Source organism: Fundulus heteroclitus, chromosome 11 (assembly GCF_011125445.2).
Source record: "Fundulus heteroclitus isolate FHET01 chromosome 11, MU-UCD_Fhet_4.1, whole genome shotgun sequence".
Taxonomy (NCBI): Eukaryota; Metazoa; Chordata; class Actinopteri; order Cyprinodontiformes; family Fundulidae; genus Fundulus; species Fundulus heteroclitus.
The window spans coordinates 17,319,600-17,347,025 of NC_046371.1; the positions used below are offsets into that span (position 1 = coordinate 17,319,600).

A 27,426-nucleotide genomic window follows, 5' to 3' on the forward strand; every position below is an offset into this window, starting at 1 on the left:
GGGTCTTTGAATCTAGTGCCGACTGAGCAGGACCTTACGCTTATGTCTGAGGTTCTCATGTCACATGAATGTTTGAACCAAGCTTATAATGTGCAATCTTTCTTTATTGGAGAAAGTGTTGTAATAAGTACCTCAAAGGTCCACAAGTTTTATCTTGAGGAAGACCTGCCAAATATTACGAGAGGATCAATGAAGATTGGGAGTGGTACACCAAACAGTCCTTCCTAAGAGATATTAAAGAAATATTGGAGCTGGTGCATGAATAATCATGGTCAGGTCCCTTAGGACTCGCGAACACATATGATTGCATTCTTTAACATGCATTACGGCAATGCCTGAAGAAAAATGTTGCCAGATTTGGCAGAACAAGCTAAGTTTCCCATATCGTCAGTAAGCCTAAGCAGATTCCACCACCTGTTCTTTCTAAACCCATTCCTGTAGTTGATGAGCCTTTTGAGTGTGTCTTGGTGGATTGTGTGGAAGCTCTAACAAGAACAAACATTTCTTTTGACAATTATGTGCTTCCACCTATTTTCCTGAAGACGTTCTTCTTTGAAAGGTTGCTACTCCCACCATAACTAAAAACTGAAAGCACGCTCCAATCACATTCTTCCACTGGTCTTCCATCATTAAAATCATTCCACAGTGACACAGAACTTTATGCAGGTATTTATGGACATGTGAACGTGTGATAGTCTTCACCTTAGGAATTGAAAGAGCTGACTTGTTAGGAATTAATCTGCTGATCTGACCCTGTTTTCTTTTAGAGGGAGAAAGAGCCCATTAGATTATTCATATATACGATTCTCAGCGCACAGACCAATGTACATTTACATCTGCATGTGGCAAAAACAGAGGAATATACACAGCTGTTACATCTGATTGAGGTTGTTTCCATCATTTTGGTGTGTGTAACATCATTGTATAAGGGTAAATGTGATTCTATTTATTTTTGTACAAATTTAAACCATAAAAGTTCAAACTCATGGAAAAAACTTCAGGTTTGATGCTCCTTGGGGTAACTAAAACTGAATGAAGCTATATTTCAGTGGATTTGGGTGAGATTTCGTACTTTGTGGGGTTTTACTGTGGATTAAAGAAGTTTGCGTGGCTGCCACACATTTTTCGCTGCTGGTAAAAAAATGTCCATGGATTACAGCACACTTTCACGCAATGTTTATTTTTGTAAATGCGGCACGAGTTTTTCGAGCATACGCACACTTTATAGATGACGTGCCTGTACACATAAAACACAGCAGAACCAGCCTTAAGCATTACCATTTAATTCAACCATTACATACAATGTATTATGAACAAAAATGTAGTTACCTTTGTACAGACAAACATGCAGTAGTAGTGATCCATGATCAGTCACTGTTGAGTTCAGCTGCTCATGAGGACAGCATCTTCAACCTTTTTCTATACCCCTTCTACGTTTTAGGAAAGGAATAAATGGTATTCTACCCTCTGTCTATATTTTACTTTTCCCATTGACAATGTCTAACCATTTTTAACTATGTTTTTCTAATGAAATCTCTCTGACCGCAAAGCTTTTGTAATGTAAAATCCTGCCAATATTGTTAGAGGTACAGGGGGTGCAGCTTCTGCAGGTAAGGGGCATTTCCATTAGGAAAAGAGGCGGGTTGCACCCACCTCAGAGCAAAACCAGACACACAAAGCATGTGCTGTTATTTTTATGCTTTACCTGTCAATAACACTTTGAAATTGAGGAATTAAACAAAATGACCACCTGCATATTGTCACATTTAATCATGGACTGTTCAGAAAGATGATTAGGTCTTAGGATGCCTTGGGACTCCTTGGAAAGAGCTGAAGAGTGATCGTGAATAAAGCAATGGCTAGATTTCCCTCCGAGACCTGTTATTCCTACAGCCCAATCAAAAATAAACAATGAGAAAGGATGGAGGATGATGGCTAATCTACTTTAACATTCTTATCAAGAAGGACAAAACAATATGTTTTAATCTTCTACAAATAAATCTTTTAAGTATAATTCTGAATATTTGCAGTAAGGTAGCAATATAGAACCCACTTGTGATTGTTTTACACCTGGTTTTCATTGACACATTGAATGAAATCAATAAATAAAAGGAAATCGCAGCTTGCTTTATGTTTTCAACTTTTTAGTAATAAATATATAAATACAGTATATGGTTATATTATGCACTATAAAGGAACTGAGACCACCCTGTGTGCATCTGAAATTCCAACATGCTTTTTGATTAATGTGGAAATCCTGGTTTAAATATTCCCTTCGAGCAGTTATTTGCAGTTGTTTCTGGCACATTCAGTTTTGATGTTTAAAAGACAAAATTTCTTTTGTTAAATGTGGTTTGAAATTAGGTGGGGTATTTTCATAAATTTCTGTTAAATTGACAAAAATCCAAATTTGAGATTTATACAGATTTAGAAGCTACGTATGTGCAGTGGTTCCATTTGTTGTTTTTAAGCTCATTTGCATGATGTTATTTGCTTCTTTCAAAATATTTTGAATTATTTATTTTTTGCATCAGGGTTTTTTTTTTATAAAATCAAGGAAATCCCAGCTAAAGCCCCTTTACAAAGGCAGGAAATGGAAAACAAACCATTGGGTAAAGAATATGTTCAAAAAAAGAATATAGTTGAAATGTTTATTTTAAAAGTGAGACATGACCTCGTTTCAACATCTGGCAATTGAGACAGTTACGTATAGTAAAATGACAGATGGGAGAACATTGTAGACTGTGGTATTTTGGAATAGAATTGAAGGCCTAATGCAAAATTAAAAGAAGCCCTCTACTACATATTTTAAATAGTGTTTCCATGGTCCAGTCGTTTTGGTGAATGCCTAGAATAGATATATGACACCAAGAGTATATGTAGCTCTACAATGCTGGGCTGAAGCAAAGCTATGGCAATCTTTATAGTATTTGATCAAGAGAGATTAATGATTGTGCAGTGGATTTACATTGTCTTTGACACTGTACTGTTTTATTTTATTTTATTTTTAAACACAGAAATGCAGCCCATAAATGAAAGGTCACAATGTGATATCAATTTATGAAGGTACATTTTAGTGCACTAAATATTATATGAGAGTTCACTATTTTGTGGTTATGTTTTTGATTATTTTTCTTTTACTAAGCTTCCTAATAGCATTCACCACTTCCTCTGTCTTCAAAGAGTATATAATAGGATTAAGCAGTGAGGCAACTGTGTGTGACAGACTTGCGTTAATTATCCTAGCATTGGGATGAATATTGGAAATAAGTACAGCCAAATTTGTTCCCAAATATGGCAGGAAGAAAAGAGCAATGAGAATCAGATGAGCAATACATGTTTTCCATGCTCTTCGCCGTTCTTCCCTGGATGTAGTCTTCCTCAGCACAATATAAATGGAAACGTAGGACATAGCTATAAGTACAAGGGGAATGCAAATGATTATAGTAAAGGCAAGTAAACCCATTATGAAATTGATAGATGTATCATTGCAGGCCAGACGATATATTGGTCCATGATCACAGAAAAAACTTTGTATCACTATAGATCCACAGAAAGAAAGGCGATTAAGAAGTCCCACGTAGACTGCAAACACAATCAGCAAAGAGATCCATGAAAACAGGAGTATTGCAACCACAGATGTTGTTGTTATAATGCTGTTGTATCTTAATGGAAAGCAAATTGCTATTAATCTGTCATATGCCATTGTGACAAGTGTCCATGACTGTAAACTTCCAAAGAAAAAGACAAAGAACAGGTAACTTAGGCATGCCTCATAAACAATGTACCTCCTGTTAAACAAAAAGGTGTCCAACAGTTTTGGAATGAGAGCAGTGCTCCCACAAAGATCAATAAAAGCTAAGTTGAACACTATTATGTATTTGGGGGTGTGAAGAGTCTTGACCAGGTAGATAACAGAGAGGAGAAAACCATTGCCAAGCACAGTCATGATGTACACAAAACACAAGAAGACATAGTAATACTTCACATGAGGGATGTTATAAAACCCACCAAGGTAGAACTTTGCAGGTCGAACAAACGTGGCATTAAGTATGGAGGGAAGCAGTCCCTCTCTGTGCATTATCAAAATCTAACTTGATCTGAAAATCACAAAATAAAAAAAAAATTAAAAAAATGCTTGATAGATGCTGCTGTAACGTAACTCCACATAAGAACGAGTGAACCTCAGCTTTAGTAAAGCTAAAACAGTTGTCAAGGCCATTTATATCTGCTTGCTTGTGAAGGTGAAATTGAAACGTCACTGTAGCATGAAAAATAATCTCTCTGGGATAGTGTCAGTCTTCACTAACAGATGTGCTATACCTACTTAAAGTGGACTATGTTTTTTTATCCTTTGTGGTATTTTGTTAATCTGAATTAAATTTAGGAAAATGCTTTATTTTTTAACTAAGTCTCCCTCAAAAAGAGAAACAGTAATCTCAAGGGGCGTCCTAGTTAATTCTCAGTTAAACAATCAAATAAATGGCATTAATATGATCAGATAAATCATAAATATATTGGTCAAATACTGTCTACACTCCTCAAAACACTCCTTAAAAACAGAAAATAGGTAAACTAAGCAATAAATCATGGGCTCCAAATCAGACACCAACTTCATTTGCACCCATATCAGGTCAGGACTCAAAATTTAGACAAATGCCTCAATTGACTTGCAGTGTGCATGTATGGGGTGCCTGCTTTACAGCTATGCCCCACGCTAGCTTATCGAGGGCTAACTCTGATACAATCAAAAAATAAATATAGAAAAAAAGACATGCTCAGTAAATACTTAAGCATAAAATACTACACAAAAATACAGCAAATAAATAAATGTAAGCAGTTATTAAAATATACAATGAGACAAATTTAAATATATCTTAATTAGCTTGTTTATTTATTCCTCTTTTTAATAATCACCTCATTTATTTTTTAATATAATTGTCAACTTTATTAATTCATTATTTTGTGTTTAAATGTATTTTTTTGTCTGTGTTTTAATATTTTTGTCTGTTTTGTTCTTACTTTCTATATTTTTACCCCATTTATTTCTTCATCTATTTATTTGTGCCTGTACTTTTTCCATTTCTGCAGCCTTTCTGCCTCATTATACAGATGAGGAGGGATCATTCTTAATGGGACAACTGTAAATATTTCAACCTATTGGTTGAAATATTTACATTTATGTCTCATTATATATTTTAATTACTGCTTACATTTTTTATTTTATGCTTATATATTTATTGAGCATGAATTTATTTCTATATTTATTTTTGATTAGATCAGAGTCTGTCCTCCATACTAGCTACATTTAAACGGGAATAAGTAATTGAAGAAAAGGGCCGATCAAAATGAAAATGTGTCAATAACACTTCAATGGGAATATTGCGATCAGATTAAGCTTATTCAGAATGAAAACGTATTCTCAATGAGATAGCTGGTTTATGCTGTTTGACAATCCAATCGGCATGCTTGTCAGGATCAAGTTATTCTAAATTTGGCAAGCTGTGCACGTGTGTCCCACATCAACATAATGTATTTCCGCTTTGTGCAGCTAGACGCCATGTAGGTAAGCAAAGCTTTTAGTACTAATTCCTTTATTTAGGAACTGCCTGCATACTCTTGTCACATGAAACTGTCATGGTGCAGCTTTGCCTGCTGCACCATGGACATTTCATGGCACTCTCTGCCTCCCATACAGCTCCAGATCCCATGCTCTACTAATCATCTACACCTGTCAGTCACTAATCAGCCAGCACTCAGCACACCTGTCTGCCTCCCTATTTAAGCTCCCTGCATTCGGTCCTTCCTTGTCGGTTCGTTCTGTTTACTCCTGTTGCTTCTGCTCATTGCTACTCACATCATCCTGTTCTCATCCAGCACGTGGTCCCTTTATCTCCGCCCGCCTGTTGTGGTTCGGGTTCTGCTTTCACCCCGGACTATTCATCCAGTCGTGCTGCTAATCCTGCTGTGGTTCTGGCTCCAAGTCTCCACTCTGCCATGCTGCTGGTCTTGCTAGCTCTGTGCTCCTGCTCAACCCTACTTGCCAGTTCCTGCCATCACCATCCTCCTGCTCCAGCCCTGTACAGACTGTTGGGGTAATTATCCTCCACGACCCACCACCTTCAATAAACTCTCCAAACTAGCTCTGCTTGTGTGTGGTTGTGTTCGGGTTCATATAAAGCATGACAGAAACATCATGTACCAGTAGGAACCCAGAACCCACTGCACTAGCGAAGGCTCTAAGGTTTTTATTTCGATACCTATTAGCCGTCAGGGTGCCATCGCTAATCCTGTACAACTCTGTACATCCCACTCACTGGCCTATCACCAAACTGATGATGATGAACAATGTTGTAGGCAGTATAACGTTCATAACACTACACTGATCCTGGCCAATGCAAAACAACTGACTAACTCCCCAGATCACTGAGCTTGTGGACAGTTTGATGTGCAACCTTGCAGTGTGGCAGGGATATAAACAGATTGTCCCAGAGACCCAGGAGTCTGTGGAAGCCAGTCAGTAGTCGCATTTCCATTAACATTTTTCAATTTCCATCAACATTTGTCATGTTTCTTCATTTAAATATGCCACCTTTAACTTAAATATAAATATAGCCCTATGTTGATCATATTGGCTATATTTACATTTAAGTTAAAGGTGGCATTATTTAAGTGAAGAAATTATTGCCCTGGATCTTCCTGCATGGAGTTTGCATGTTCTCCCTGTGTATGTGTGGGTTCTCTCCAGGTACTCTGGCTTCCTCCCACAGTCCATAAAACATGACTGTTTGGTTAATTGGTCTCTCTAAATTCTCCTTAAGTGTGCATGTGCGAGAATGGTTATTTGTCCTGTTTGTTTGTGTTGCCCTGCAATAGACTAACGACCTGTCCAGGGTGTACCCAGCCTCTTGCGCATTGACAGCTGGAGATAGGCACCAGCACCCCTTGCGACCCCACAAGGGAAAGACGAGTTAGAATATGGATGGATGGATGCTTAATATAGGCTATATTAGGGGCGACAGTGGTGCAGGAGTTAGGGAGTTTGTCCTGCAATTGGCAGGTTGCCAGTTCCATCCCCGCTCCTAACTATCTCAGTTGTTGTGTCCTTGGGCAAGACACTTCACCCTAATTGCCTGGTCAGAGGGTCCGGTGGCGCCGATGTAGGGCAGCCTTGCCTCTGTCAGTCCGCTCCAGGGAAGCTGTGACCCCTCCTCCTGTCCCTCCTTGCACAAAGGAGGAGATTTGGTGCTGGTGATAGGTTAGGGACCTCTGACAGTTCTGTCCAGCTCTCCTAGAGTAACTACCTGTCTCCAGGGATAACCTCCATGCCCTAGAGACTGTGCTGGGAAACACGGAAAACCTAGCAATGTCACATTTTGATACCCTTTCTCTATTTCCCTAGTACTCTGTCCTCGTTTCACCTCTGTCCCTCTCATGTTTGGCATCTGTTTGTACATAATCCTTTCATAGCAATAAGATAAATCATTAAGGGTTGAGCGTCAAGTGAGGATTTATAGGTATAACATGTCCATTGATAAAGATAATAACTACAGCAGTCAGAGCACTATCCTGCCTGCCATGAAGCTAGACATGACAAGGAAAGAAAAAGAAATATTAGAAAAAACAGACAAACGTGTAAAAAAATACAGAGGATTAACAATAACAAGAAACTACATTTGCTGTTGAACAAAGTTTTTATATCTTTATTGTTAAACACAGAAATTACTTATTAAAGAGTCTGTACAGGCTGCATTGTATACAAAAACACTCAAATAAGAACGTTTTTGTATGACTTGTAAGACAAAAACATCTACCAGTGAGTCATTTATTCACACAACACATTTGAATACATTTTATTTCGGCTGTTCTACATATTTTCTTCTAAGACAATGAAGTCACTAAAAAACAGTAGGAAGGTTTAGGTTCATCTAAGCCATTACAAGGCCTTTTATTGGCCAGTACTATAAAGCTTGGAACTCCATGCTACTCCAGACATTTTGAATTGAGAAAGCTTTCTGGATAGAAAGCAAAACGTATTCAAACTTCAAAAAAAAGTCCAGTTGTTTTGTTTTTTAACTTTTTTGGAATGATCATGACCTGGATGATTGAGAATCTTCACCAACGTTTAGTGGGAAAAAAAAAAAAAATTCTACTCTTGTTTCCTCTTGTTTTCTAGTAACCCTTACCCTAAAGGGAAAAATTAAAGGTTTAGTACAAAAAATGTTAAACAATTATTTGTTTGAATATATCATGTTTGTAATTAGCATTTTAAACAAACATAATAATTAGAAAGATCTAGAAATGACTAATACGATTCGTTACAATGTTTTTTTAAATCACCAGGATTATTTGTTTTTTAAATAGTCAGGTCACATTGTTGTAGAGATTTTAAATATTTTTGATTTAAAAAGAATTTTAAATAACTTTTTCATCGATACTTTGATTTCCTGTGTCTGCAGAACATAAATGATCGGATTCAGCATAGGCGGCAGCACAGAGGTCAAAGACAAGTTTATAATCCTGTTGTTGGGATGTATTTTTTCCATCAATGTGAATGTAATCAACAGTGGAGTAAAATACACAACCACTAATGAAAGATGAGCTATACATGTCTTAAAGGCTTTGATTCCCTGTTGAAACGTTGCCACCTTAACCAAAGTATAACTAATATATAAGTAACTTAAAAGGATAAACACCAGTGGAAGCCAGAAAATAACAACAGGATAAAAAAGTCCAATCACATTATTTGGAAAATTATCATTACAAGCAAGGCGGTAGATCTGACCGTGGTCACAGAAATAGCTATTGATAACCAAAGACTTACAAATGGAAAGTCTTGTAAGAAGACAGACTGCAATTAAGACAGCAATTATTGCAAAGATCCAGAAAGACGCAATCAAAGAAAACATAGACCTATAGGTTACTTTCACCTGATAGCGAAGAGGAAATATGATGGCAACTAGTCGGTCATAGGAGAGAGCAACCAGGTTAAAAGACTGCATTGAAAGGCAAGTGTAGCAGAAAAAAAGGAACGTCAAGCAGTCATTGTAGGGAATTAATTTATGGTTAAAGAGAAAGATATCAATCACCTTTGGTACCAAAGCCGTGCTGCCTAACAGGTCCACAAATGCAAGGTTAAAAACGGCAACATACTTTGGGGTTCTTAGATTATGATCTAGATATATTATAACCATTACAGCTGTGTTCCCCAACACAGATATTATGTACAGAAAAAAGAGGAAGATGTAGTAGTAGTTCATATTGGGTAAGTCGATAAATCCGTTTATTATAAAATACGCAGGACGCACAAAAGTTATGTTTCTTCCTAAAGCAGAATTGAACAGTTCCATTGTAAAACTCCTTCAATGCCTCAGAATCTGCCACACGTCCACTAACGGCAAAAAGTCCTCCTCTGACAGCAGCACTGCTTTGTGCAGTAAAAAAGGATGTTTGTGAGCTTTTATCCCAATGTTATCAGGCAAATCTCTGTCAGTCGATTAAATGATGCAACAGAAGTAGCTTTAGGGAGGACCAGTAGATCTTGTCTCTCTTTATGCCTAATAGAGACTGTCAGTCTATTCCCACGGGTGTGGAGGACAAGCCCATCTCGCTCAGTGTAATAATGCAAAACACTTGATACAAGCGGAATATTTGCGGAGAATTTCCCCTGTAAAATTTGGTGTAGGTCTTGTAGATGTGTTTAGTTTAATGAAATTAAGAGATTAATTTTACTTAAACATATTTTAATGTAAGAAAGACTCAATGTAAAAACTTCATTGTATAATTATTTATTTGCACTGAACACAGCAGAATTATAAGTTTTGTGAAGGCCTTGCTATAACCCCTTTGTGTCTGTGTTAGCTGCTTGGATTTCCCCTTGGCCGTAATATTTTTGGCTCTGCTGAACCAGGGCATCATTACAGCTTCATAGGGTCCAATAGTAAACTGGTTTTTACACTGTCCTGTAGGATTATAGATGTTCAGAAATTTGACCATCTTGTATACAAAGGTGCATAAAAATACAAGCCTTTCATACTGTGACCAAACTGTGGTAAAATGCCTTCACTGTCACACGAGATCAAGTTGAGATTATCCTGTAAGGTATAAAGTTCTAAAAACTACAGCCTTGCTGCAAGTTTTTTGCAGTTAGCTGAGGGGTTTTGACCACCTGTTTCCTCAGGAATCTGGTGGTAGTTTCTCTCATCTATCCAATCCAGGATTTTTGTGCAAAGTATTGATCTAATCGCTGAATCTATTTTTTACATTGTGTAATTTCTTATTTATTCACATTGTTTATATAGCACCGATTCACAACAAATGTCATCTCAAAGCAAAGTCAATTCTATCGAATCATACAGAAAGATTGGTTAAAGGGTTTTCTAAGAAACCCCAGACGATGGCATCAAGATATTGACTAAGCATTCATTTGTCCTGATAGTCACAGTGGACAGTTGCCTTCATTGTGTCTTTGAATTTGCAGCAATCCCTCATAGCAAGCATGCATGTAGAGACAGTTGAGAGAAAAACTCCCCTGCTTTCATTGCTTGATTTTCCCTATCTTAATTTGAAATTATTTATTATTAATTAATACATTTCAATTTTCAAAAGACATTACTATTTAGCCATCATATTTTAACAGGGTCTGTTTGTCCTCCATGTTGCTATATTTTAACAATTAAAATATCACAGTTTATATATTTGTAGCTTTTATTGTGATACTTTTGTTATTAATCTAATAATTTGCATAATGTTTATATATGTGTGTGAATTCGTCTCAGAAATCTTCTGCAATGTTGACAAGAGACTTCAGATTCTTGGAATATCAGGTGGTATGTTTAAAATGGAAGCTTACAAAAAAGTACTCTTTCTTTATGAGCTATTTCTTTAGGTAAATATTTTATGTGACATACATGTGATTTACAAAACATTTTAAAAATATAGTTCAGTTTTACTGGATATTCAGAGTAGAGGCACTGACATAGGGAAGATATTTTAATGCAATCACTTCACCTAACTTCTTGATTGTCCCCACAGGGAAATGTTCCTTGCAACAGGTGAAAACAGAAAGCACTATCATAAACAAAACCTCATCTTAACAACATTAAGTCAAAACAAAACAAAAAAAACAATGTGTTCAAATATCAATGACAACTTCAGACTAAACAACAAAAGAAATGTAGATGATCATACTTAATTTTACTAGAAAAATCACGTGAGTAATAAAGGAGTTTTTCCATCTGTTAATCCTCACTTTTGGGTGTCTGAATCTTCAGCAGTGGCGTAGCCAGAAACTGCATTTTGGCTGGTCCTAATAAAAAATGGGTGGGCCAAAGAATTATAGTTTAAAGTAAGTTTGTTTGTAAGTTGTATGTTTATAAGTTCACTATGGAGAAGATACAGGTTCAGGGTAAGGAGAAAAGACCTTCTCTGTTCAAGTAAACACCCTTGGATTGACAGCGGAAAAAAATAATCAGGACCCATCACCTATAAGATGATATAGAGCCAAAAACACGGTGTAGTAGCTTCTGGATCATTTAAACTGCGGCAGCCTGTCAGAATCATTATTTGTGTTTCTGAACGCAACGTCACTAAGTAACGGCGGCCGTCGCATCATCGATCCAGACGCCCAGGACACACAAAACAGTTTTGTCCCTGAATGGAAAACTCCTATTTTCTTTTATGAATCACAATATTAAAGTTAACTGTTAAAAAGTGAGGAAATTCGATTGGTCACATGCTTCAAGTGCTTAACGGTTGTTACGCTGCGTCATTACACATGATCCAGCTGCTGAGTTTTGCTCTGATCTGCTCCTGCTCTTGTAGATTGTTACATTTCATAACCTTTGCCGTCACCTTTCACAGCGACAGGTTTGTCATCTCAGCCTCCACTCTGACCAGATATTGTTGCTCCTGTATTTGGGCAGGGCGCCACTAGGTGCATAATTACGCATGCTGAAGGCTGTGTTTGAAGTTGCTCTCCAAACAGCTGTTTCAAGTTTGTGTTCCAAGCGGAACCAGTGAGGCATGGACTCCTGCTTTGCCTTCAACCCACTAGTATTAGTCTAAGGCCTATGGGAAATAGCAATATAGGAAATAACACTTTTATTTACCTATCATAACCCCAAATTATGTAGAGGCACAGCCATAAAGGCTCTGTGCTTCCTTGTGTCTCACTTTTCTACACAGCCTAGATGGCTATAGAAAAACAATAGGCTATTTGGGAACTGATTGTCTGGTATCATCATCATTTATGTTCAATGATACCAGGTTGAGGCGGTGAGGAGAGTGGAAACAATTATTTTCTCTTTTTAAAGAGGAAGAGGAATGAGGGGTCTGGGCTGAAGCTCCTAATGTTACAAGACCCTAAAAATGCCCCTTAAAAGTACGCACTGATGGACGTACTCGATTTCACACCTGTGTCTGTATGAAATCGAGTACGTCCACCTGAATTCAAGCACAAGGCGATGCAACACCCCTACAGCGCACCTTCCCCATAAAAAAATCAGCCAGTCTTCTGTTTCTCTGTGTCCCCCTAAGAGGAAAGTCCTGTTTGGTACACATCATGGCAATATCCAACAGGACCTCCACATGCTGACGGTTTCTCATCAAATGTGAAGTTTCCAGCATCTCCTTGCATTCGGCTTATTACAGTCCTGCAGCTCTTAGGCAAATTTCTCTCTGTGCCTCCAGTTTACTGAATCCCCAATGTGATTTGTCCATAACTCTTGAGAGCAACATCTTTTATATTTTAGGCTTTGCGTGTAAAGACTGCACTATTATGTGAAAAGTCCATTTGGTGCATATTAAGAGTGCATAAGTGTGAATTTGGTGAGAGATTCCTTTGTGTATTCTGCACATGAACATAACTGACTGGTCTACACATCTTGGAGTCCTGGATGGGACATGGGGCATTGCGGTAGTGCATCTATTCATGCATTAGTGTAGCATAGTCAAAATATAATTTGAAGTAAGTTGTGCTCACTGCACCTGTTCTATTATTGTCATAGAACATGCCAAAGGGTTACAATTATTGGTCAGGATGGCATGTTCACTGGGGCAGAGCTCCCCATGGAGAAAATCTTCATCACCTATATCTTCTTATGCTGCTAATTGCCGTGGTGTTTCACAAGTTTCTCACCCAAATGTAAAATACTCTCAGGAGGCAAGGATCCAAGTTAAAATATTTTATTGAAACAAGCATTATTTGTTCGCCTGGAGGGGTTGCAAAAAGCAGGCAGCAACAACTGGAAGGAAAAAAATAACGTGAGTGAAGCAGCGGACCAGAATAATATTTGAATAATGGGAAGAAAAGAGCAAACTTGCTAGGGTTTTTGGTAAATAGTGCAGGCATTTGGTTTGTTAAAGGAAAAAAGTACTGTGCAGCGGCAGAGTCTATTATGTCTGAGGCTATTGTTTTTCATCTTGCTGGGACCTGGGAATTTTTTCTATATGGTACCTAGGTTAAAGGTCTATTTTATATTGTATTGTAGACATACATTATTTAAGGGCATTTTTCATTTTAGAGCAGAATGGAACAGGATAGACTAGACCCTATCCTGAACATGTGTCCCATGCTGTTCTCCTTCTTGTGAAACGATAAATTCTGAGTTTGATAACATCATCTCATTCTTGGTAATCAAATCAGCAACGAGAGCATTTTTTTCTCCAGCTACAGGTTTTATCCAGGAAGATCTGTGTCCGAGGACAGCTTGCGGAGAAGCCTTGAGGGAAACAACAAGGGGCTTAGTAAGAGCCAGGAACATGAATGCAGAATAATATTCTCAGAGGGCTAGAGGTAATGATATGGTTGATACTCAGTCGAATATGATCCGCAGAAGCTCCACTGGCAATTAGCAGCAGGTGTTCACGGGAACGCTGCTACAGAAGTAAAAAAGGATGAAAAAAAAGAAAGAAGAGCAGGAAGAAAACAACAAATACAGGAGAGACAAAAGAGGCAGCAGAGGAGTAAAATCCACGATAAATTGAACAGCGTCTCAAACACAACCAATATTCAGAAGTCCGCCGTTGTTTTTGTTTGTGTCAGCACTTGTGTGATAAGGAAGACGCAAGGTCTGTGTTGGCTCGCATGCGCAAACATGCTACTTTGTAGCTGGTTGTGTGGATAAAGGTGTCGAGACGGAGCCACAGCAGTAGGTAGGCTTTAGAGTTATCCACTCGGAGCAGGTTTCAAATGTAGTTGGTTTTGTAGCCACTTCATTTAGATGGCACCCCTATCTTACCAAGAAGTTAGTCGGATACAGCCAATCCCGGCTTCATCTCGAAGGGGCTTTAAAAAACCGACAAATGGTCACACACTATGGTAGGGGGTGAGAACTGGCAGGCACACCAGAAGAGCTTATCAATGAGGGCGAGTTTTGCAGCTGAGGAAGTGAGAGTGCAGAGAAATCAGAGTGATGTACAGAGCAGAGCAGAGAGGGGGGAAAAAGAACATGGATGGAGCTGAACAGGTTTAAACCCTATGGAAAAATTGCAGAGATCTAACAGGATATATAACAATTAAAATAATGGTAAATAATATGAGTTTAAACCTGTCCAGGGTGTACCCTGCCTCTCGCCCAATGAACGCTGGAGATAGGCACCAGCAACCCCCGTGACCCCATGAGGGATAAAGCGGTTCGGAAAATGGATGGATGGATGGAATATGAGTTTAAGTAACAATTGCACCATCTAAATTGCACACACCTGAAGACTTGACTCACCAAACTAAAATGTAATATTTTCCACTGTGGTTCTTAGAAATGTTTAAACAAAATCTACGGTTCATATTCACTTGAATAAATTGTTCATACATTACTTTATAAGGATCTGTAAAACATTTATTTATACCACAATATTTAAAGTAAATCCTACATCTGTAACTGGCCTGCACAGCTCTTCCTTTTACCTTACTGTAATTTTGAAATGCCTCTTAATTTGTATAAGTTTTTTTATAGAACACTTTATTTCCTGTGTTTGCAAAACATAAATGATAGGATTCAACATGGGTGGAACCACAGAGGTTAAAGACAAGTTTATAATTCTTGCATTTTTATGTATATTTGCATACATAGTAAATGAGATTAGTATTGGAACATAATAGATTGCCACTAATGAAATGTGAGCCGTGCACGTTTTAAACGCTTTCATTCTTTCTTCAGATGCAGCTACTTTGGCTAAGGCGTAGCCAATACATATGTAACTAAACAAGATGATTACAAGAGGAATCCAAAGAATAAGAACTGGTAATATATGACCTAGGACGTAACTGGGAAAATTGTCATTGCAAGCAAGTCTGTGAATCAGGCCATAGTCACAGAAATAACTGTTGATAACTACAGAGTTACAAAAAGAAAGTCTTGTGAGAAGAACAATTGCCATTAAATTAGAAATGAAAACAAGCAACCAGAAAAACAATATCAAGGAAAACATAATCTTATGGGTAACCTTTACATGATAGTGCAGAGGAAACATGATGGCCATCAGTCGATCATAAGAGAGAGCAACCAGATTAAGAGACTGCATTGAGATGAAAGAGTAGCAGAAGAAAAAGAATGCCATGCAATCATTATACGTAATGAAATTGTGATTGAATAAAAATATATCAATCACCTTTGGTACTAGAGCAGTGCTGCCTAACAGGTCCACTAATGCAAGGTTAAAAACTGCAACATACTTTGGAGTTCTAAGGTTATGATCCAAACATATTACAGTCATTACAGCTGTGTTTCCAAGCACTGAAATAATAAAGACAAAGAAGAGAAAAACATAGTAGTACTTCATGTTAGGTAAGCCAATAAATCCACTTAACATGAAATATGCAGGACGAACAAAGGTGATGTTTTTTCCATAGAATAAGTCCATTGTAAAATTTTGATGGCTATTTCCAAGCTGTCAGGGCAGACAGCTCTGCAGATCACAGCACTGTTTTGCTTTCTGAAGTTGTCTCGTAGTTCAGGGCGGTTTGACAAACTCTGGGTGCTTTTATACCTGATATCTGTTTATGCAGCCGACCTCTCTCTGGTGTATTTGATGCAAGATACACAAAAACAAGGCTCAGTCAAGTTAAACTAGTTTTTTTCTAGTAGTTTTTAATCACTGTTGCACCAATGGGATTTATCCATATGTTTTTAGAGCAACATCTTTTATACTTTAGGTGTAGTGTAACTGAGGCTATTATTTTAAAAGTCCTTTTGGGCATATTAAGAGTGCAGTAGACCCCATTAAGTGTGACAATGTGAGAGATTCCTTACTATTTTGCACATGAGCAAAACTAGATATTATAGTGGTTTATTATACTGGTCTCAGCATCTTGGAGTCCTGGGGGAACATTCATACATTAGTGTAGCATAGTCAAAAAACAATTTGAAGTATGTTATGGTCACTGCACCCGTTACGGTATTCTCACAGAACATGCCAAAGGGTTAAAATTGTTTTACAGGATAGCAAATTCATTGGAGCAAGGCTCTCTGTTTGTAGAACAATCTGCAAATGCTCAGCTCAAGTGCGGGTCTACCAGTATTGGCAGAGATTCCTGGACAGGTGTTGAAACATTTTCAGAAAACCTGAGCGAGAGTTTGGTTGCCTCTGACTTAAGCCTGCTTCCTATTCCCATCATCTAAACCTTCCTATGCTGTAATTGTTATGGTGTTTGACAAGTTTCTGATCCAAATGGAAAATACTCTCAAGGAGGCAAGGATGTTTAAATGTTTTATTGAAATAAGCATTAGCTGGACAGCAACAACTGGAAAGGAAATTATGTCTTTCTAGGAGAATATTGTGATCAACTGTATCAAATGCAGCACTGAGATCTAACAGTACAAGTACAGACACAAGTCCATCGTCTGAGGCCATTATATCATTAGTGACTTTCACCAGAGCTGTTTTCGATGCTATGATGAGCTCTGAAGCCTGACTGAAACTCTTAATAGGCCATTCATTTGTAAATTATCACATACTTGATTAGCAACTACTATCTCAAGAGTTTTAGAAAAGGAAGATTAGATATAGGTCTGTAATCTATTCAGTAATTTTGATCAAGATAAGTTTTTTAACAAAAGATTTAATAACAGCTACTTTAAGAGCATGTGGTGCATATCCATTTACTAATGATAGAATAATCATGTCTAAAATGGGGGCATTAATCAAGGGAATACTTCTTTAAATAACTTGGGTGGGATTGGGTCTAACATACACGTTGAAGGTTTAGATGAAGCTAAAATTTTAGATAACTCAGAAAGCTCCACTGGGTCTAAAAAGACCAAACACGATTAGGTTCTAACGTCGTTCAAACTCCGCCTCCCTTATTGAGGACAAAATAATCACGTTTGGGAGGATGCCAATGATTTTATTTTTTAAAAGAATACATTTTATTTGTGAAGAATACAATAAAGTCATTATTGCTGAGGGAATGGATGGATCAACAGAGCTATGACTCTGTTTAAGTTAGGCAATTGTATTAAAAAGAAACGTAGGATTAAAAACAGAAATCTCTCACGCGTCAATTAATGCGCTCTGGGCTTTTGAAAAGCAACTGAAGACTGAGACGCTGAGGGAAGAAGACTATTTTAAAGAACAATAAAAGTTTTATGGGACTAATAGCACTTTATTTAGCAAATGCCCTGTGCTTGGTGGGCCGCTGCCAACTTTTTCACATCTGAACACTGGGAAGTCAGTTTTAGCCTGAGTCCACCAGAGCTAACCAGGTTAAGCTGGTCCCGATATTTCAGCTGCATGTGGAGAGCTTGAGTGAATCGTTGCTCTACGAGATACAATGTGGAGAAAGCGAGGAGCAGGAGACAGACCCTCTCCCGTAGCGGGGGGAAATGCTGACCTTGTGTCACATCGCATGCCAACCGGAGGTCCGGAACAAGACTTTTGACTCCTCGTCATTGTAGAAATCAAAAAGGCTCTCCTGAATTTCGGGCTCACAGTTGGCAGCATCTGCTTACCCTGGTTCCATCACCCAGTCAGGCACTTCTAACTGCTAACCGAATTGTTATGTCAGCCTTGACTTCAAGGGGGCAGTGTAGAGCAGCAGGAGCCAATCTATCAGCTCATCCAACACCTGGACATGTACAGTAAAAATTATTATATTGTGGCGTACGAATACCATAGTGTATTTTATCAAGTGAGCAGAGATAAAATGTAGTCTAAAGGCCTGTACACACTCTGAAAGAAGACAGACAGTTTTTGTTTTCTTGAGGTGACAAGAACAAAGTTTGTTCTGGTGACGTCATTTCTTCTTACACCAGACTTACTGCAGTACACGTCACACACACTAAGGCAATTCCCTTAGCGGAGATGGCAATTTTGTGTTGATTCAGAAGGATGAGGAGAATAACACATTTGTCTGAAGAGCTAATCATTCAGCACCTATCCTTTTATTTTGTTGATTGCCTTTGACGGGAATGTCCAGGGACTGATGGAATGATGGGGACAATTTTTTTGGCCACCAAGTTGTGGCGGTGCAGTATGCAGTGCACAGCTAACACACGGGGGTGCTTGCTGCTTCAGCGGGGTGGCGAATTCCACGGTATCTGCCGACCATAACTGGTGCTCCATCTGTGGCACAGGTGATAATATTCGTCACTGGGATGTCCCTCTCCCGCAGGAACTCAGTCAGGGCAACGAAGATGGTTTCTCCTCAGGTGTCTGTGGTCAGGTATTCCCCGAAAAGGAAATCCTCCACCAGGTCCCTCCGGGGCAAATAATGGACATAAGCCACCAGGAGGACGTTGTTGTCGGCTGTGGTGCTCTCATCCAGCTGGACACTGCAGGAACAGCCACACAACTTTGCACAAAGCTGTTCCTCCGTGTCAGTTGACATCTCCCGTATGCGTATGAGTGATGAAAAAATATGGAATGATAGGGGGGGAACAAAACACTCAAATAGCTTTGATGGCTTTATTTCAACAGGTTATGATTCACTAAACGTTTGTGTCGTGTTCAATGAAAGATTCTTGACATGTAACGATTCAAATAATGATAAAGTAATTTACTGAATATTAGTAACAACGGCATCATCTAACTTCTACGCACCAGAAGCCTTGAATCAGCAGGCCCAAATGTATTATTTTCCACTGTGGCTTTCAGAAATGTTTAAAGAAATTGAATTTCACGTCGATTCACATTCACTTAAACTCACTTGTCATACGTTACTTCAGTATGTTCTGTCAACCATATATTTATACCACAAAATCTATAGCAAAACATATTTCTGCCATTGGCCTTGGCAGCTCTTACTTTTACCTTACTGTAATTTTGAAATGCCTTTTGATTTTTATAAGTCTTTTTATTGATAATTTTATTTCCTGTGTTTGCAAAACATAAATGATTGGATTCAACATGGGTGGAACCACAGAGGATAAAGACAGGTTTATAATTCTTGCATTTTTATGTATGTTTGCATACATAGTAAATGTGATTAATAATGGAACATAATAGATTGCCACTAATGAAATGTGAGCCGTGCACGTTTTAAACGCTTTCATTCTTTCTTCAGATGCAGCTACTTTGGCTAAGGTGTAGCCAATACATATGTAACTAAACAAGATGGTTACAAGAGGAAGCCAAAGAATAAGAACTGGTAATAATTGACCTAGGACATAAGTGGGAAAATTGTCATTGCAAGCAAGTCTGTGAATCGGGCCATAGTCGCAGAAATAACTGTCGATAACTACAGACTTACAGAAAGAAATTCTCGTGAGAAGAACAATTGCCATTAAATTAGAAATGAAAACAAGAAACCAGAAAAACAATACCAAGGAAAACATAATCTTATGGGTGACCTTTACATGATAGTGCAGAGGAAACATGATGGCCATCAGTCGGTCATAAGAGAGAGCAACCAGATTAAGAGACTGCATTGACATGAAAGAGTAGCAGAAGAAAAAGAATGTCATGCAATCATTATACGTAATGAAATTGTGATTGAATAAAAATACATCAATCACCTTTGGTACTAGTGCAGTGCTGCCTAACAGGTCCACTAATGCAAGGTTAAAAACTGCAACATACTTTGGAGTTCTAAGGTTATGATCCAAACATATTACAGTCATTACAGCTGTGTTTCCAAGCACTGAAATAATAAAGACAAAGAAAAGAAAAACATAGTAGTACTTCATGTTATGTGAGCCAATAAATCCACTTATTATGAAATATGCAGGACGACCAATAGTGATGTTTTTTCCATAGGCAGAGGTGAATAAGTCCATTGTAAAATGTTGCTGAATCTTTCCAAACTGCAAGGCAGACAGCTCTGCCGACCACAGCACTGTTTTTTTTCCTGAGTTGTCTTGCTGTTCAGAACGGCCCGACAAGCTATGGGAGTTTTTATACCTGCATCCGATCTCTCTCTAGTGTATTTGATGCAAGATACACAAAAACAAGCTTCTCTCAGATGAAACTATTTGTTTCCTGTAGTGTTAAATCAGAAACGCCAATGTGATTTTTCCAAATGTTTTTAGTGCAACATCATTTTTATTTTAAGTACAGTGGACACCAATAAGTGTGACAGAGTGAGAGATTCCTTATTATTTGCACACAAACAAAACTGACAGAGATATTTTTGTGGTTTATTCTATTAGTCTCATGATATTGGGGTTCTGGGTGAGACATAGGGCATAGTGAGAGACAGGTTGAGACCCCTTCTGTCAAGTCACATGATTGATGACCTATGATTTATGGCCCATGACCTTTTACTTATGATATCACCACATGACCTATGATTTGCAACACCTACTGAAATCATATATGTACGCAGCCACACGCTTATATACCACATATCCGTCTTTTTTAAGAGTTTGTCCCCCATGAACTACAACAAACGATGAACGTTTATAGTACTCTAAAATCTATAAAAACTTATGTGCCACCAACAGTGACACATCTGTACTACAATAAATTTACAATGTTCTGTGAACTTGTGTTATGTTATTAAATAATGACAAAGAATAAACTAAAGGGACCAGTAAGATGACCAAAATAAATATACCAAATAAATAAATAAAATAGCCTATTTAGGTGGGAATTGTACACTAGTTACTTCTCAGGTGTCATAATAGGGGGTTTTCAGCTGACGTCACGCTCACGTGACTACTCAGCGCGTCCGCCATATTGGGTGGCAGTCGTTTCGCACCGTTGACCTGCATTGTATGACGCCTTAGGCAGTATTGGAAGTGAACAATGGGGAAAACGTGTTTAATGGTTGGTTGCACGGCCCGTGGAGGTGGAGATCAACGCTCTTTCTATCGCCTACCAGCCGTAATAGTGAATCAGTGCGAAAAAACAAAACAGCTCTCTGAACAACGCCGTCACCTATGGCTGACACGGATATCCAGGTCCGATTTGGACGGTGTTATGCTGGAATACGCCAGAGTCTGCGGTGCTCACTTTGTCACAGGTAATTAACTGTTAAGTATTTAAAACATGTAAGAAGAATATATTAATAATAGGGCTTGGGCGTTATGACTTATTACTTTCCGCGGCTGTCGTGTTGACTGCCTCCGCCGCCTCTACTGCCTATTACTACCGCGTACTGTACTCCCTCTCTCAGCCATGTTTTAATTTGATTAATTTCACCTTAACTTGATTTCAACCATGGTAAACCGTTGCTGTATTGTGGGCTGTAACAGCGCAACACATGATCGCCATGGGAAAAACATAGAAACAGATTAATTTTCCACCGCTTTCCTGCCTGGAGGCGCAACCACGGAGAACAACTGTTAGCGATAACAAAGAGTCGTCGGCTCGCTTGGATCGCGGCTGTAAGTCGACCGAACATAACTTTCCACAGTATCCCGATGTCAATGAGAGTGTGTTCTAAACGTTTGAAACACATAGCAGCTAGTTAAAAGTACATTACATGCGTGAGTGGTTGTTAGCACTGACGGTTAGCATGTGCCAGAGCCCGTCTGAGCGCAGCTTACCTTTGAACGAGTTACAGAGATAACAAAGAGTCGTCGGCTCGCTTGGATCGCGGCTGTAAGTCGACCGAACATAACTTTCCACAGTATCCCGATGTCAATGAGAGTGTGTTCTAAATGTTTGAAACACATAGCAGCAAGTTAAAAGTACATTACATGCACGAGTGGTTGTTAGCGCTAACGGTTAGCAGCTACTAAACTAGCATGTGCCAGAGCCCGTCTGAGCGCAGCTTACCTTTGAACGAGTTGCTGTGTTCCCACTGTTTGCTGGCTTTATGATCTGCAGCTCCTACCGGCGCCAATATGGTAAATACAACTTAATTTTTCACTGGTCATTGTTCTGCTTAAATAATTAAAGCCGCGAGCGGCGTCGATCGGCCTTGCAGCCAAGCGCCTTCGCGCACCGCCGGCCGTCAGCCACCGCAGAAGCATGCGACACATTTGCGTCGGATTGTTTACATTTTTACCATCTTATTAAAACTCACCCGTCCACGTATGATGCCGATTTCCTTGATGTACATAACCAGATGTGAACTGGTTGTGAGCCTCTAGATCCTTGTAAGCTCTCATTTCCTCAAGAGTGTGCAGAGGGTTTTCACCGAACACCAGGTAATGCACTATGTCGCCGTGCTCTACATTTGGCCAATCATCTGGATTACGGCTAAACAAGGCACCGTGGAGGGCATAGGGGTCCATATGGTCGATCACGGAACATTTCCTCAGATATACGTCCTTATCTGGTCGCTCTAGCGTGCTGGCGTACTTATCCATTCGCGATACGATAATACGTGAACGACAACTAGAGATAAGGAAGTGTGCCACCCAATATGGCGGACCGGAAGTTGGCCAGTGACGTCAGTGAAAACCCCCTATTGAGAGGCTGACGAAGGGCTGAGGTCCGAGGTTGTGGCGTGTAAGGACGCAGATTGCAGCTCATTTTGCATTGACTCCCGGCACTCGTTACACAATTTAGGGAGCGCTGTTAGAGAAAAACTTGCATCCCGGAACTTTATATTGCGGATGAAGAGTGGCGAGTAATTGTTTGAAGCCAGGTTTTTCTAGTGCAGACAACAGCAGCATATCCACGGAGTGGCGCGGGGCTGACACATCTCGCGCTGCTGCACGTGTGAGCGGCTGAGCGGCTTAAGTGATGAAACAAGTTTGTTGCGTTACCAGACTTTGTTTTTACCGGTTCCTTGCAAGTTTTACAAATCACTGGTTTATTTCTGTCAGACTGGCGAACTAGTAAAACCCTGTTTTGTGACCGTTTCCTCCGCCGCTCTTTGCTGCGACATATTCACGTGCTCTGTGTTGTGGTTTGACAGCGCTGCGCTTTGCCTGGATCCGCGATTACGATTGGTCGAGAGGAAGTAGTGACTGTAGCATCAACTAATATGATAGGCTGAAAGGAAGGAAGGAAGGAAAACTCTCTATCGAACTCTTATCGACCCTATTTTTTCCTATCGCGCCACACGTCTATCGATCGATATATATTGTTATTGAATTATCGTCCAGCCCTATTCTATATTCAATAACTGTTTCTGACTTACTGAAACTCTACTTTTTTTATTCAATAATGCTATTTTGTTTTGTAACCGCTGTAAAATTAAACTATTATTAAAGAAGCTATAAGTAGTATTGACACTTAGTGGTTAAAACCCAAATAACACATACACAATACCTTTCACTAAGACCAGCCATTTACTCAATGGTTTGTTGTTGCTGTCAAATGCCAATGAATTACTCACACAGGACAGGTATACGATGTTGTATTCTCCTCTACTTCTGGTCCACTTCTCTTACTAGCATCTATGTTAGCAGGCTGCTGCTCTTTTGCTAAAATAAAAAAACAAATGCCGAGGTCTTTTGGAAATCCTGGGAACTTTCATACGATAGGTTCAGGAACCAGGAAGTAAATACGGACTACACTCTGAACTGAAGTAATTCCGGACTGTTCCTCTAGGTTTGAAAGGAGAAAAACGTGACTAAGACATTGTTGATGGAGAGGACCGATTGTTTATAGGGAATGTTATGTCCATCCTGGGTGAAAAATTAGAATGATTTAGGCTGATTTTACACTAAATAGCTTACTTTTATCTCCTTTAAGCGAGAGTATTGTTATTGTGACTGGGTTGTTTTATATCTTTTAATCTTAAATTTATCTCAGTTTCTTCTTTGACATTTTTCATTTTCAAAAAATTTCATTACCCAATAAAAGTTGTTACTATTTAGAAGTTGACTAATTTTTACCTGTCGAAACATGAAATCTTTTCAAAAAAGATTCTTGCTTTATCATATATGGTATATGGAAAACACATTTTTCATTGCAAACCACTCAATGGGTCGATATTAGATTTTTTTCCTGTTTTACTGTATCAATGCTTCAGAGTCTAGTTAAGACCCTGGTGGAACCCCATCATGGAAATCCGTGATTCAGTTTTTTGTATCACTTTTTTTTATTTAAATTCAAGTACACAGAAAAACGTTTGAGTCTCTATTAGAAACAAAAATTCATCAGCGGTTCAGACCTTAAAGGTCACATGCATTTTTTAACAACAAAAATAAAACAATCATACATTTTTTTACTTCTATGGGGGAAAAATCTGAAATAATTCAAATTATTTGTTTTATTTTAAGTCATTTAAACAAGTAAATATAAAACATGTGAGGGTATAAGAAAACGGTAAATGTAACAGAACTATTTAATCATATTTTGGAATTTGAATGGAAAACACAAACATATGTGATCTGAAAACTACTTACAGAATACTTAAAATACTCAGCACTGCATCTGTGACACCACAGAAGCAGTTGACATTCTTTCTCTCTCTGCTGTCTCGGCTGCATTTGTCTTGTTGAAGCAACATGCCAGAAAGCTCACAGCTACCATACTTGCCACACATACTAGCCATCTTCCTGTGAAAGCTGAACAGCTGTGGTGACTGCATGACACTGTCCAGATGATTTGTCCACCTTTGAAAGTACAATGTAAAAATGAAACAAGCAGATGATGGTGAGATCTTCTTTCCCCTTTTCTTTTTTGCATTATCCACCCAATCAAACCCGCAGATTATCATGATCCGAATTAGCATAATTTTTCATAGGAGAGATACACCAAAGTGTCAGATTGTGTTTCATATCAAAACAATAGCATCATGCACTGGAGATTTTTCGACTGAACATATATAACATCTACACCAGAGATCTTCTGTTCCACTACATTTTGAATGTGCTTTGTTGAACTGAGAGCTGGTGGAGCACCTTGGACTACAGTGAATTAATTTACTCATCAAAGATACCAGTGTGACATGGGTTATACATTGTTACATGGTTCATTGTCCTGCTGGAAATAGCCATTAGAAGATGGTCAGAAAGGGGTGAATGTGGTCAACAAAAGTTGTTTGTTTAAATAAGGATTAAATTTGGAGCCTAAATATGGTGAAACATAAAAACAATTTACTAACTGTCACATCACCACCACCAGCCTGTACCACAGACACATGGCAGGATTAATCCATGTTTTTTTTATGGCCTTAACAACCTTTTCATGCAATGGGAACATCACATTGACAGACGGAAGAATATTTAGGATTTTGATTCACTGGAATATTACGAAACATTTCATAAAGTTCACAAAGTTCACTTGACTGTGGTTGTTTTTACTGGCAAGCACTTTTGGTTAAGGAACACAAGAAACATTATATCATTATGGTTTTTAATATTGTGTTTATATAACAGAACAACTAAAAACATAACCAAATATACATTTATCCACTTTACTCTTACATACTTGTAAATTTAGATGATGATTTTTTAACCCTCTTAATTTTTTTCCCAACTTTTTATATTCTATCTACAACTATAAAAGATTAATGACAATGCGAAACAAAAAACAAAAACATTTTTTATTTATTTATTGGTGTTTTGGTTGAAACAGGTCCTATTTTCCTATAACTTTGCATTCTCTCCTGATTTTTAATAATTTCTTGAGTGAAATTTTTATCTCTTGTGTCTGTAAAACATAAATTATTGGGTTCAACATGGGTGGAAACACAGAGGTCAAGGACAAGTTTATGATCCTGGCATTTGGATGTATCCTTGCACCTATAGTGAATGTGATTATTATCGGGATGAAATAAATTACCACCAAGGAGAGATGAGCGGTGCAGGTTTTAAAGGTTTTTGCTCTCTCCTGAGCTGTGGCAACTTTAGCTAAAACACAGCCAATACAAATGTAACTAGACACGATGAATGAAAAAGGGAGCCACAGAAAAAGCACTGGCAACAATGTACCAAGGACTGAATTGGGGAAATTATCATTGCAAGCAAGTTTATATATCTGACCATGGTCACAAAAATAGCTGTTAATAACCAGAGACTTACAGAAAGAGAGTCTTGTGAGAAAACCAACAGCAAATAAAATAGCAATTATAACTAAGATCCAGAAGAAGGTAATCAAAGAAAACATAATCTTATGAGTAACCTTTACATGATAGTGCAGAGGAAACATGATGGCAATTAGTCGATCATAGGAAAGAGCAACTAGATTAAGAGACTGCATCGAGAGGAAAGTGTAACAGAAAAACAAGAATGTCAAGCAGTCATTGTAGGCGACATAATAGTGATTGAACAAAAAGATGTCAAGCAGCTTTGGTACCAGAGCACAGCTACCTAACAGGTCCACAAATGCAAGGTTAAAAACAGCAACATACTTTGGAGTTTTTAGATTATGATCAAGAGATATTACAGTCATTACAGCTGTGTTTCCAAGCACTGACATGACAAAGAGAAAAAAGAGAAAGACATAGTAATATTTCATATATGGTGAGCCAATAAATCCACTTATTATAAAATATGGGGGGCGCACAAAAGTAATATTTTCCCCAAAAGCAGCATTAAATAAGTCCATAATGAGATTATGCTCCAAGGTGCAATATCCAATTTTTACCCGTACTGGCAGCAGAAGTGAAACCATTGTCAGCATTCAGCTAGGACACTGGAGCTTTAACCTTTTCCAGCCCGTTGTTTTCCCTGTGTTTTAACTCCCGAGGGCAAACCATTTTAAATTAGATTTTCCAAACTGTGAGGTAGTATGTCTTGTTTGTTTCAAAATTATGATGAAAATGTCCCGACACAAATTTGAGGTTTAGTATACTTTTCCTTATGATAGAAATAAAAACTGTGATTAAAAATAATAGTTCTGCATTTCGTTATGAAGATGAAAATCAAGTGTGTGTTTGTGTAAAATCCACACCCTTACATATAAAAATGCAGTTAAAATATAAAGTTAGAAAGAATGAAAGTGGAATCAAAAGACATATTTGAATCATCAAAAAAAAACTGAATGCTGCTTTTGAAATGTAAAGTCACCCATACATATTAAAACAAATATAAATAAATAAAATTCACTTCAATTTAACACAGCATTCAATTCAGTATAAACACTTAATACTTAAAAAAACAAATATGTATATTTATTTCCCTCTGCTACATTCACAAGATT

The 27,426-nt window shown here is 38.2% G+C and overlaps 5 protein-coding genes across 5 annotated transcripts; all 5 read right to left on the reverse strand.

The window, feature by feature from the left end:
- Positions 1-2,767: 2,767 nt before the first annotated feature.
- LOC105937376 (olfactory receptor 1-like) lies at positions 2,768-4,146 on the reverse strand. The gene has a single exon (XM_012878651.2). The coding sequence runs from the start codon at positions 4,079-4,081 to the stop codon at positions 3,104-3,106; it is 978 nt and encodes a 325-aa protein (XP_012734105.2). The 5' UTR covers positions 4,082-4,146; the 3' UTR covers positions 2,768-3,103.
- A 3,956-nt stretch (positions 4,147-8,102) lies between these two features.
- On the reverse strand, positions 8,103-9,497 carry LOC105937370 (olfactory receptor 1361-like). Its single transcript, XM_012878644.3, has one exon. It carries the CDS (start codon positions 9,348-9,350, stop codon positions 8,370-8,372), a length of 981 nt encoding a protein of 326 aa, XP_012734098.3. The 5' UTR covers positions 9,351-9,497; the 3' UTR covers positions 8,103-8,369.
- A 5,178-nt stretch (positions 9,498-14,675) lies between these two features.
- Positions 14,676-15,938, reverse strand: LOC105937365 (olfactory receptor 1496-like). Its single transcript, XM_021324613.2, has one exon. It carries the CDS (start codon positions 15,859-15,861, stop codon positions 14,902-14,904), a length of 960 nt encoding a protein of 319 aa, XP_021180288.2. The 5' UTR covers positions 15,862-15,938; the 3' UTR covers positions 14,676-14,901.
- Positions 15,939-19,244: 3,306 nt separating this feature from the next.
- Positions 19,245-20,260, reverse strand: LOC105937364 (olfactory receptor 6C4-like). Its single transcript, XM_021324614.2, has one exon. The coding sequence runs from the start codon at positions 20,211-20,213 to the stop codon at positions 19,245-19,247; it is 969 nt and encodes a 322-aa protein (XP_021180289.2). The 5' UTR covers positions 20,214-20,260.
- Positions 20,261-25,762: 5,502 nt separating this feature from the next.
- LOC105937373 (olfactory receptor 1-like) lies at positions 25,763-26,881 on the reverse strand. Its single transcript, XM_012878646.2, has one exon. The coding sequence runs from the start codon at positions 26,830-26,832 to the stop codon at positions 25,864-25,866; it is 969 nt and encodes a 322-aa protein (XP_012734100.2). The 5' UTR covers positions 26,833-26,881; the 3' UTR covers positions 25,763-25,863.
- Positions 26,882-27,426: the final 545 nt, after the last annotated feature.

Bases quoted from the DNA above. Each gene is read 5' to 3' on its own strand.
- LOC105937376 (XM_012878651.2), bottom strand. From the start codon at position 4,081: ATGCACAGAGAGGGACTGCTTCCCTCCATACTTAATGCCACGTTTGTT.
- LOC105937370 (XM_012878644.3), bottom strand. From the start codon at position 9,350: ATGGAACTGTTCAATTCTGCTTTAGGAAGAAACATAACTTTTGTGCGT.
- LOC105937365 (XM_021324613.2), bottom strand. From the start codon at position 15,861: ATGGACTTATTCTATGGAAAAAACATCACCTTTGTTCGTCCTGCATAT.
- LOC105937364 (XM_021324614.2), bottom strand. From the start codon at position 20,213: ATGGACTTATTCACCTCTGCCTATGGAAAAAACATCACTATTGGTCGT.
- LOC105937373 (XM_012878646.2), bottom strand. From the start codon at position 26,832: ATGGACTTATTTAATGCTGCTTTTGGGGAAAATATTACTTTTGTGCGC.